The sequence below is a fragment of the Artibeus jamaicensis genome, unplaced genomic scaffold (assembly GCF_021234435.1).
Source record: "Artibeus jamaicensis isolate MK-2021 breed Jamaican fruit bat unplaced genomic scaffold, CSHL_Jam_final contig_2259, whole genome shotgun sequence".
Classification (NCBI taxonomy): Eukaryota; Metazoa; Chordata; class Mammalia; order Chiroptera; family Phyllostomidae; genus Artibeus; species Artibeus jamaicensis.
In genome coordinates, this window is record NW_026521468.1 from 5,609,555 (window position 1) to 5,621,381 (window position 11,827).

The 11,827-nt window shown below is 54.4% G+C and overlaps 1 protein-coding gene across 2 annotated transcripts; it reads right to left on the reverse strand.

Annotated features, from left to right (window-relative positions):
* Positions 1-552: 552 nt before the first annotated feature.
* Positions 553-7,959, reverse strand: WBP2 (WW domain binding protein 2). 2 transcript variants are annotated; one of them, XM_037158021.2, is made up of 8 exons: positions 7,833-7,959; positions 5,759-5,867; positions 4,233-4,368; positions 3,336-3,428; positions 2,505-2,639; positions 2,215-2,337; positions 1,661-1,737; positions 553-1,528 (listed from the first exon to the last, which is right to left on the reverse strand). In XM_037158021.2, the coding sequence occupies exons 1-8, from the start codon at positions 7,889-7,891 to the stop codon at positions 1,475-1,477; spliced, it is 786 nt and encodes a 261-aa protein (XP_037013916.2). In that variant the 5' UTR covers positions 7,892-7,959; the 3' UTR covers positions 553-1,474. The 2 variants fall into 2 exon arrangements, with proteins under 2 accessions (XP_037013916.2, XP_037013917.2); XM_037158022.2 differs by lacking the exon at positions 2,505-2,639.
* Between the last annotated feature and the right edge of the window lie 3,868 nt (positions 7,960-11,827).

Sequence of the window (11,827 nt, forward strand, 5' to 3'; positions counted from 1 at the left end):
GAGAGAAAGGAAAATGGACACTTCAGTGCTCAGCTTTCTCTGAGCTCAGAGCCCGGCTGATGTGGTGCCCAGACCTTCCTCCAGGCCCGAGTGTGGGTGTGGGTGGTGGCCAGGCCTGGGCCCGCCCCCCCCCAAATCCCGCCCGGGCATCAAGGTTCACAAGGAGGGTGGTGGGAGCCTGCGTTCTGCAGGGGCCGGCCTGGCCCGCCCACAAGCCCGGACATGCTGCTCGTGGCCACGCTGGGCCCAGGGCAGCCAGAGGCAGGAACTCGCTCCACCAGCAAACCTGGCCCGGCCTCCAAGGCCTCCCATACAGGCAGTTTGGGGCAGTTTGGGGCTGCACCAGGCCGTGGGGGACTCAGTGGGTGGGCTGAGCTGCTGAGTAAGGCCAGGGATTGGACACTCGAGAGGCCGTAGCTTGCTGGGGCCAAACAGGCCACAAGAACAAGGGACTCTCTCACACAGCCGACAGAGCACTGTCCCCGCCAACCCGCACAGGCACCCAGCCTTCCTCCCAGGGCTTGCCTTGTCCCCACACAGAGCCAGACACGGTCCAGTCACCTCATTTTTACTGCTTCACATTTTCAGCAAACAAATTAAGGTGCAAACAGGGTTTATTTCACATTAATATATTAACTGGATTTTTTTTTGGTCAAATAAATAGGGAAGTCTCTTTAAATAACCATCTCCTCACTTCGTGGCAAGTCCAGGGCACGGCACCGACAAGGCGTGAAGCTCGGAGCGAAGGGGGCAGCCAGGCCCCGGGGTCAGGGCCCTCGTTCCAGCCCACCCAGCAGCCTCCCAGTGGCATGCTGGGGCGGACGGCACTCTCGTTGCAAGAGCCCCTCCCAGACGGAACAGAGAGAGGGCAAAGGGAACGAATTCCATAAACGCCAGCAGGGAAGCAGAGGGCCTGGCCCTGACGCCGCCCAGCCCCGGGAACGGGGTAACAGAATGACCAGGGACAGGGCGGGCAGGAGTGACTGGGGCTGGAGGCTGCCTAGGAATGGAATGCAGGCTGGCAGTGCGGAGGGGCCTCCGTGGCTGGGCACAGGCCAGAGTGCAGGGCACGAGCGCAGGGCTGACGGGCCGCGGGAAAACCGGAGGCTGAGCATAAAGTGGCTACCAAAGCAAGTGGGCCGGACTGTGGTGGAGGAGGTGGCCAGAGAGTCCCTCTGGGGGTAGAAGCTACTGGAACAAGACAGGAACACGGGGGACACCCTGCGCTCCCAAGGAGACCCCAGAGATGCTGAGAAGTGTGGGGAGCGTCTGTCTGGGCTCTGAGCTAATGTGGGAAGCTGGAGGTGCGGCTCCGAGTCAAGGGGCCCCTCCCTTCTGTCAACGCAGTTCCTAGTGAGTGTTTTATAATCAGACCCGGAGAGAGCATGCTCCCCTTCATCACCCTCCCCCCAGATTCAGCCCCAAGGCGAGGGAACGGAGAGCAATGAGAGGCAGGACGCAAGGGATTTGGGGTCTACTGGGTCTTCTTATCTTCTGGGGGGTAGTAGGGAGGTGGCGGAGGCTGGCTCTATGAAGGAAGAAAACAAAGTTCACATTAGAAGGTTAGAAGAAGCCAAGGTCTCCCCGGTCCCTAAATCCCAGCCAGCCGTGGCCACCCTGCCCACATCCCTGCTCACGTCCCACTTGCGTCCCTGCTCACCATGGGCATGTAGACGTTGTGTGGATTGCCAGGGTCGTAGTAAGCGCTGGCAGCTGCTTCTGCGGCCTTGGCCTCAGCTGCAAAAGCAAACATGTGGGCGCTAAGCCTCCCCTCTCTTCCAGCCACCCCTGGGGCTGCTCCTGGCCCGGGGACCCAGCCCCCCCCCACCCACGGCAGCTGGTACAAGGACCCAGTTCCCTCAATAAAACGGCATTACCACCTCCTTAGCACTCACCACGGGCTACCTTGTCCTCTCCCATCACCTCTAGTCCTCACCACAACCACACGCCAGGGGCGCTGTTACCACCTGCTGGCAGCAGCGAAGGCGGAGGTGCAGAGGGAGCCCTTCCTGGTGCCAGGGCACACGAGCAGCTAAGAGCGGAGCACGGGCACCTCAGCTCTTCGCCCTGAGCCCACCACACCGTCAGTCCCTAGGCCAGCGGGCATTCACCAGCTGGGGCTCGTAGCCAGCCTCTGGCCATTCTCTGCAACCCTCTGTGCTGCCACAAGGAGAGGGCTAGTCTCCCAGGACCACTAGAAGCCTGGGGCCTCACCTGCGGGGGTGGCGGGGACTTCAGGCCCACTGACCGGCGGCTCCATGGGCCCAGGGTAGGGCGGTGGTGGGGGGTGCACATACCCCATGGCCCCGTCCATCATGGGAGGTCCTGGATAGAACTCTGCTCGGCAAGAGAGGGACAGGGACCCAGTGAGCAGCCCAGCCTCTCCAGCTTCTCTGTCAGCCTTGAAGCAGGTCACAGAACAAGTCTCCCCTCTATGCCGCCCTGGCCTGGGTGGGGCTGGTTAGTGGGTGGGGTGAGGGGTGGGCAGCAAAGGACACACTCACCAGGTGGGGGCGGTGGGTAGGGGTAGCCAGGAGGGCAGGGGTACATTCCATTGGCGACGGGCGGGGGAAAGACATAGGCCCCGCTGGGCAGGTAGGAGTACCCATAGGCTCCAGTGGGGGCTTCGCCTCTCGAGGCTATAAGTACAGGGGAGAGAGAAGTGAGCGTCTCAGGCCTGGGGCTGGGGAGAGGGCGGCTCCGCCCTTACAAGGGAGTGGCTGCGTCCCAGGGGTGCAGAGCAGACCCGCCTCACCCCACCCACCCTGTTCCCGGCCCACACTTGAGTTGGCCTTGGTTGGAAGGAGGTGAGGGGTCTGGAGGGTGAGAGGTCAGAGCAGGAACAGGGGTGGAGGGAGGGCTCGGGTGTGGAGGGGGGGAGGCGGCTCGGAGACGGGGTAAAGCATGGGGCCGGGGGAGGCTGGGGACGAGGTGAGGGCCTGCTGTACATATTCCCTGGTGATTTAAAATGGCTGCCTAAGGATGGCTTAATTGTTGGGAATCTTGTTTTTATGAGGCCACAAAAAATGTCCTTGAGTCCAAACAGCTTCGTCAAAATGTCCTCTACAAAGGCCCTGGCTGATGTGGCTCAGTGGATTGAATGACAGCCTGCAAACCAAAATGTCCTCTACCTGCTGGGGGGGGGGTGGGGGTGGGAACCCAGACTGCCAGGCCCAGGACAGAGAGATGCTAATCCCAGCTTCCTTCCCAGCTCCCAGCCCTGGTCAGCCCAGGGCCCAGAGACTTATCTCTCGAAAGCTTAAAAAGAAACAAACTCAAACAAACAAAACGCCACACATGATGGCCTTAGCCCCGGAGTTTCAGAGCCTTTTTACCTTGAGATGCCACCTGTAGCATCCGCTGTCCGAACTCGATGGCGCCCCCTGCCGCAAAGGTCAGCTTGTAGGAAGCAGAGCCTTCCCAGCCACCTGAGAAGGAGCAGGACAGTGACAGCTCAGGAAAGGGGACTGGACTGCTCAGAAGAGAGGGCCATCTGTCCTCCCTGGGTCCCTGTCCCACGCTGCCCGGGAGGCCTGTGGGGAAGGGCTGGCTCTGCAGCCTCAATCGAAGGTCGGCCTCCACGCCAGCGCGGGGCGGCTCGCCTGCTGCGGAGTGGGGGCTTTTCCTTCCTGGAACAAGCTGGTCCTCCCACTCAGCACTGCGAGAGAGGCCCTCCCACCCTCAATGACACGGTGTCCCAGGAGCAGGGATAGTCAGCGACCACCAACACTCAAGTTCAGAGTGGATTTCAGCCTGAGGGGGCCGATGTGTGGCCCCTGGTCCCTGTAGCTGTGAGCTCCTGGGGCTGATGGGGCGTGAGGGGCAGAGTCTGTCATGAAGCAGGGCCTCTTGGGCATCACAGAGGGGCAGCTGGCTTCTCCTGGCTCCAGGGAAAGGCCCTTCCAAGAACCTGACACAGCTCCTTTCCACACCTCAAATCTGGACCCACCGCCCAGGGCACAGCAAGCAGCTAGCTGTACTTCACTTTGCTGACTGCACTCTCTGCAAAGGTGATGTGAGCTGCCATCTGCAATGCCAGCGTCCCCCAGGTCTTGTCAACCAAAGGCCACCTCTGCTCCACAGCTGGCAGCCCAGGTGTTAGTTTTGGAAGCTAATTCACAGCCAGGAAGAGGAGAGGCTAGAACGATAAGGGACCGAACAGGAGCCCTCCAGGGCAGCACCTACCCCAAAGCCCTGTCTGCATAACCTCAGCCCCCCACCCGGTCACCCACCTCCTGCCTCTGCCTTCACTGTTCCCTTGATGTAGTTCGCGCCGAACACAGGCTGCTTGATCTCACAGTCCTTCATCAGGTAGAACGGCATCATGAAGGACTGCATGGCATCCTTCCCCCTGGACAGAAAGATGACCTGCCAGGAGAGAAGACAAGCACCATCAGCGGCCAAACCACGGCCCCCCGGCCACCACTTCCAGTGGGTGATGAGCCCACACCAGTGCTGGGTGGGCAGCCTGAGCCAGGGCCCGGCAGCCACAAAGCTCTCTTTGCTCCAGACACTGGTGGAGGGAGCTTTTTAAAGAAGAGACCTTACATGGGGAGGCCAGATGTGTGTAGAGAAAACCATGCCACTCACAGACAGCACGAGAACAGACAGCTCTGTCACTTAAGCAGTGGCGAGGAGGTGGCGGATGTGAAAGGGCTTGCAAAGCCAGGGCAGAGAGGGAGGGCCAGGGTGGGGAGGACTCCTGAAGGGAGCGGTCCAGCCAGAGCTTGGCAGAACGAACAATGAAGGAGCGGCAGGGGTGGCAGGGCTGGGACACAGTGACTGTCCTAACTTTCCTCCAGACTCACTGCCCAAACAGCAAGAGTCTCCCATCCGTGCTTGGAGAACCTTCTGTTTCAAACACACAACTTTGGTGACTGAAGATGCCACCATCAGAAATGGGTGTCAATAGTCCTGGCTGGTGCAGCTTAATGGATTGAGCGTGGGCTGCAAGCCAAAGGGTCACCAGTTTGATTCCCAGTCAGGGCACACGCCTGGGTTGTGGGCCACGTCCCCAGTGGGGGCCACATGAGAGGCAATCACACATTGATGTTTCTCTCCCACTGTTTCTCCTTCCCTTCCCCTCTCTCTAAAATAAATAAATAAAACCTTAAAAAAGAGAAAGAAATGGGTGTTGAGCCTCTCCCTCCTCCACTAAACCCTGGTGACTAATATTTGAAGATACGTTCTTCTTCCAACCATTCAAGCCTAACTCCTGAATAGCTACAGATTCTCTTCCAAGAATGTTTATCTGCATTTCTCTGGAAGTCTCTCAGCATCTGCCTGGGTAAGCTCGGGCAAGAACCATTGTGCAGGCTGGCATTTCTCGCTCTGCGGGGTTCTGCTGGGCTCTCTGCCCAGTCCTGGGGCTGTGGCCATGTTCCCGCTCACCACATTCATCACTCCGGGTGTGCAAAAGGCCTCGTAGGCTACTCTTAGAGAAATCAAAATAATAACAGCCTTCCCCTCCAGGCCCAGGTCTTCCCAGCAGCTGCATCCACACACACAGATTTTGCTCCGTGTGGGATGCAGCTCTGGGACTTGCAGGGATTCACTGCCCAGGGGTCAGTTCGGCTGTGCAGATTGCCTGGTGGTTCTAGAACCCAGAAGTGCACGGCAGAGGGATACCCAGAGTGAGGAACGAACACACACCTGGGTCACAGGCCACCAGACTCACCAGGCTGGGGCTTACCTGGGACTCACATCAGCCCGCAGGAGCCATGAGCCTGCAAGACCACCCTCGTGTGGTGCCACTCACCCGGTAGGGGGTAAGGTAGACGGTGCCCTTCTTGGTCCCTTTGAAGGCCTCTGGCACATTCTTCATGTCATTGAATGTAAGTTCCACATGGTCATAGGACATGAGGATGCTGCAGGGAGAAAAGAGGGACGTCCCCAATGCGACCGTCTGTAGCCATGACCTGTTACCCCGGGGACCAGACTCTCCTGGTGCTCAGGTCCCCAGCATGTCAACCGTTTAACAGTTCCAACATTGCTGCCAGGAACTATCACTGCAGCTGTGGGACAGACGAAAAACGTGGGGTTCTACAGTGTTTCCCCAAACCCCACTATGCAACCTGAGTGGCCAACGCAACAGAAGAGCCCCAGGCCTCTCCAAGCCAGTTGGATTATCTGTGTTAACTCTCCTATTTTCTTCTGAGTCCTTATGATACACGTTGTTTTTGTTGGTTTGTTTTTCAGTAACACATAAACATGCTGAGACACGACTACCCATTACACAAGGGCTGCCTTCAGGGTCCTTCTGCACTGGGATTCCTAAGCAAGGGCCTCGAGATGACCCTGCACACACATTTTTCTGGGAAAACCTACAGCTTTGAAGAGCAGAGTTGACTGTTTTACATGAGACATAAACGCTAATTTAAACTTCCACTACTGTATCCATGTTTTCTTCGGAAACGAGGCTGAGGTACTTTCTGAAACAGGACACACCATTCTTTAGCCACACTGAGCCCTAGGCCAAGTAGGAGGCCCAACAGGACAAATACAGTCTTGTCCCAGAAAAGGCTCACTGAGACAGTTAGGAGAAACAGTCCCGGGAGATGTTACCAAATGGCATCAAAACTGTGTCAGGCCAGGGACTGGCAGGCATGCAGCAGCTACACACTGGGTGCAACGTGAGGTTTCTCTGATTGTAAGATAACAAAGTGGGTCTCAGTTCAGCGGTGCCCTTTGTCTTCTCCTCCCCCCCCAAATCACGACTCTTTCTCACCAGGGAGGGGTAAATGGGAAGGGGGCTGACGCCAGAAAAGTACAGCTCAGAGAAAAGAGGCCATTACCAGGAACAGGACAGTCTGGCAAATTCTGAGCAGGTAAGATGGAGGGAAGCTGGCATTTTCTGGTCAGGGGACTCCAGGCGTTCTCCTCTGACTCACCAAGTATTCCCGAGTGGCAGGCACTGGGCTAGGTCCAGGCTACAAAGCTCTGAGCCCACCAAGTCTCCCCTGGCACCTCGGGTTCATCCTGAACTCCTGCCTTCAAGAAGAGCTCCAGGCTCGGCATCGCTCAGCCAGGGCTGCCTGGTCTGACTCTCAGCGCCCGGAGAGCAAGGACGGGGAAGCCATCCAAGGAACCCAGATGTTGGAGGAGGAACACAATCAACTGAGGGGTTGGTAGAAAAGAACCTTGAAGTTGGGAGCCTCTGTTGCAGGGAGTTACACAAGCCAACAAGAGGCAAAAACGGACCTTTACAAGGACGGACATGGTGGCAGGAAACCTGTCAGTTGACAAGTGTTATCTATTTAAGCTCACTTCTGGCCCATTTCTTACCTGAGCGGTTCTGGAATATGCTGGAAGGCTACTGATTTTGAAGTAAAGATTCCTTTCCTGGAATCCCATCTGTTACTGTCCCTACATACAAAATGTGTATGTAGGGGAAGATACTAATAGCGTCTAACCCACAGGATTTACGTATTAAAGGCAGACTAGGAGCAGTGCCTGTCGTAGTAACATGTCGGTAGTAACATAGTAAACGTCCAATAAACGGCAGTTATTCTTGTCTAAGGCCATTCCCATCACTGGAGTCACCGATTCCGGGAAAGGGCTTAAGAACTACCCCTAGACCCCACTTACTTCCATAAGGCCCTAAGCTGCTCAGCCGCCCCAACCCCCTCCCACAGCTGATGGTGAATCTCGGCCCCACCGCCCCGCCCGCGACCCACCCACCTCCCTCCAGCCCCGCCCCCATCGTCCCCGCCATCACCGCACCCCATCAGTTTCCACTCTTGACCGAGTTATTCCCCACAGCCCACCGCCCAATGGCCACTCTCCTGCCGCCCTCCCCTCGTTCCTCCAGGATTCTTTCGCAGTGTTTTCACCTCTCGGTGTTGTTGACGATCACTCCGCCGCCCTCCGAGTGATTCTTGTTGAGCGCCATAATCTCTCGGAAAGGGGTCCCGAGCCTGGTAACGCAGTACGCTTGCGCTCCTCTGCGGCCCGCCCCTAGTGGCGTCGTTAGTATTAGAATCAGCCAATCACAGCTCTTGAGCGGAGGCTAGCCAAACCACCTGACCTCCGAGGGTCACGTGGTAGGATCTTACTCCCTCTCCCCTTCCCTTCTTGTTTTGCCGGCTTCACAAACAAGTTGAAGACTACAATTCCCAGAAGGCAGTGCTTCCACCACCTCTCGCTATGCTCATCAAGATGCATTCTGGAATTTGTAGTATTTCAGACATAGCCCAGGAGCGACTCTGTACCTGGCGTTACTAATGCTCCTGTGCACTCTCTACCTACCTAGTCCTGACAGCAACCTGAATAAACAGTTGGACACATCACAGGGGAAATTAATCACAAAAGCCCTGAATGTGTAGAATGAGGACTGTAACCTAAACTTGCTGTGTGGAAAAACCTTACTATGATATCCCACTCAACATTATACGTGCCTCCCCCCACCCCCGCACTCGGGTAGAATAGGGGTGAGCTATAATCAGGGGTGTCCAACCTGCTGCCTGCGGGTACATGCAGCCCAGGATGGCTGTGGATGCAGCCCAACACAAAGTCATAAATTTACTTTATGAGATTGCGTGTGTGTGTGTGTGTGTGTGTGTGATTATGTGTAGGAATGAATTTAATGTGTGGCCCAAGACAACTCTTCTTCCAGTGTGGCACAGAGATACCAAAAGGTTGGACACCCCCACAGGAGTACAAGACCCAGTCTGTTCCAGGTGGTGATGGGCTGGCTTGCAGGCCAGAGAAGAGTCAGGAAAAACTACCATTCCCTTTATGACGTCAAACCCAGACCCTCGTAGGTGGCGAGTGAGGGTCTCAGTGTTCTCCTACCAATTTACTGTTCCCTGGGGTGTGCCCCAACCTCACTGCCACCTCCACCACAGCTTGCCAGAAGGTGGCGCTGCTCCTCTACAATGTGCTGGCTTCTCAGTCCAATTGGCTGCCCAGTGGCCAGGCTGGAAGATTTAAACAAGACTGAACAAAATTAGCCCGATGTGGGACGGGGATCTTACAGAATAGGGCTGACTTATTTTAGCTTGTAACCCAGCACTGGGTGACCCCCCCGCCCCGCCCGCATCTGTAGTTAGGTAAACTTCCCCCACCTCCCAGGGGATGTCTAAGGGGGAATGTGAGCCTCTCACTCCCCACATGGCGGTGCTGGTGCATCATTAATCTTAGGACTCAGTTTGATTTGAGATAAACCGCTGATTTACTGACACGTAGTGGCCAACCTCCTTGTCCACCTACTTACCTTAATCTTTTGAATGATATAGCCTAGATGAAGGATCAAACACCAGAAAGATTATTCAACAGATAACCTCGTGTTAGTCTCGTGCAAACCCAGGTGGGACCTGGCAGGACAGGTGCAGTGAAGTAGTGTGTAATGGACTTCATGAAATCTGGCCCCAAAATGGTCAGATGAATTTTCACACATGGAACCTATGCAGCCGTAGAAAACAATGAAGTGAATTTCTATGTACTAAAATGGCAAGACTGCCCAGGCTTGCTAAACACAGAATGATGTACGAAAAATAGAATCTAGCCCAGCTTGTGTGGCTCAGTTGGTTGGGTGTCATTCCACTAGGCAAGAGGTCTCCAGTCTGATTCCCCATTGGGGCGCATGGCTGGGGTGCAGGAAGCAACTGATAGATGTTTCTCTCTCACACGATGTTTCTTTCCCTCTCTTTCTCTCTCCCTCTCCTCTCTCTAAAAATAAATAAAATCTTTTTTAAAAATAGGGTCTAGATCTAAACTTTCTGGAAAGATCCACTCTGGCATTATCCCACTGAGGCATGGGTCTTAAAATTGGGGTTGGCTGTGACTTGGTGTGAATTGTATATACTCTTGTATACTGTTTATTGTGCACATTTTTTTGAATTTCTATAAGAATTTAAGCCAAATTGACAACATGCTGGGCAGCAAGATCTCAAATGCTCTACTGCGCACATTTTAAATTTAATAATTTCAGGAAGAAAGAAGGGTGGGACAACACTCCAGTCCCACCAATCCCTTTGCTGAACTTGGTTGGTGGCGGGGATAAAAGCGGACTTTGTGGACCCTGAAGCTTTTACAATTTTGGAGGCTCTGCTGAAGAACTTGTGAACCATTGGTTGGTGGCACAAACAGGAACCCCCAATTTGGGGAAGAAAATGTTATTCGGTGCAAAACAGCTCAATAGTGAACAGCATGGCTGTGAAAACCAAATGGCTGTGAGGTGACCCTGGGGCCAAACCCCTCTTCAGCCAGATGGCAGACAGCTCTGCATAGATCTGCTTTCAGCTACACTGGTCAACCCCCACAGACATTTAGTGTTTCAGTTTCAGCCGGGGACCTGACTTATGAAGGCAAAGTCCTTGCCCCTGCTCCCTAATTGGCCCATCTCATGCAAATGAGGACTCCAAATTCTCACAGTTTGATTGGTCCATAAGGCACTGTCCTGATTGGTCAGAATGGAGCTGCTCTGATAGGGATAGAGCTGTGCCAGTTCCAATTGGGTGGAGAAAGCCTCAGTCCTATTGGTTGGAAAAGAATTCCATAACCTCGTTCATAAGGGTCACAGACACATTCACTCAGATGGCAGAAACACAATGCAGGCTTCCTCCTGAAGCACAGTTTGCACAGAGGTCCCCTGTGTATAGAAATGTCTGCTAGGTTCTGTTTTTTGTTTGTTTTTTAATTTAATCTCAGCCACCAGGAGCCCTTTTTAGTAGGTATCTTCTTTCTTCGGGTCCACAAACTAAAACACACAATCAGGAATACACAGTGCTGTGGCCACACTGAGGTCTCCTGACAGGAAGAGAAATGTGATAAAGAGGAAGTCAGAGAGGAGAGAGATAGCAGGCACACTGATTATGGCTCAAATGGCCAACTTTTGCAAATTTCGTAAAAACATGGTTAGGGCTGTTCCCAGTACCCACACTTAATGGCTCAAGGGCAGTTGGTGGCTGAACCAAGTCTGTGGCTAAAGTCCCTGTCTGGGCTCAGGCTCAGAACTCAGTCCTCTCCTGCCTTCCAGGCTCTGTCTGCTTCCAGAAATGGTCCCTTTCTCCTTCCTGACCAAGCATCCTGAGCAGTGCGCTAAGTACGGGTGTGGCCATGCTGGAGATACACTGCTCCCCTCACCCCGGGACAGCCAGGTAGTATCCGAGGTGAGAGGGCCCTGGGCCCTCTTGACCCCCAAGAAGCTTCATCTATTTCCTCCAGTGAGTAGAACAAATATAATTTGTGCTGAACAAATAATCATTTTCTTCTCCTCCTCCTCCTCTTCCTCCTCCTTCTTCTTCTTCTGAGAGGGGAAGGGAGAAAGAAAGAGGGAGAGAGACATCAATGTGCGGTTGCCTCTCACACGCCCCCGACTGAGGACCTGACCCACAACCCAGGCATGTGCCGTGACTGGGAAATCCAAATACACATGAATGTATATATAAGTGCAACTGAAAGAGTAAAAACCTGTTTGGGACTGAACAGTAAAAGTAAGCTTAGGCCGAGGCCCTGGCCAGGTAGCTCAGTTGGTTAGAGCACCATGCCAATACACTAAGGTGGTGGGTTCAATGCCAGTTCAGGGCACATACAAGAACCAACCTATGAATGCATCGGTAAGAAGAAGAACAACAAATCTCTCTCTCAGATCAATCAATCAATAAATAAATAACAATTTTTTAAAAATCACCTTGGACTGAAACATGAAGACTGCCTGCAGTCAATAAGGCTAGGAGGCGAGATGCAGGTGAAGCCCACAGCAGAGCTACGGGGACCCGCTTTCTCCCAAGGTCATGCAGCAGCTGTCACGGGTTATGACAACCCCCCTCTCGGCAACTGCTGCCTTCTTACCAGACATACGCCCAGACAGGCTTTGCAACTCTGA

Bases quoted from the DNA above. Each gene is read 5' to 3' on its own strand.
- WBP2 (XM_037158021.2), bottom strand. From the start codon at position 7,891: ATGGCGCTCAACAAGAATCACTCGGAGGGCGGCGGAGTGATCGTCAAC. The intron at 3,429-4,232 runs GTGGGTGACCGG...GCTCCTTCTCAG, and splicing joins AGTGAAGGCAGAGGCAGGAG to GTGGCTGGGAAGGCTCTGCT. The intron at 2,338-2,504 runs GTGAGTGTGTCC...CTTGCCGAGCAG, and splicing joins CTACCCACCGCCCCCACCTG to AGTTCTATCCAGGACCTCCC.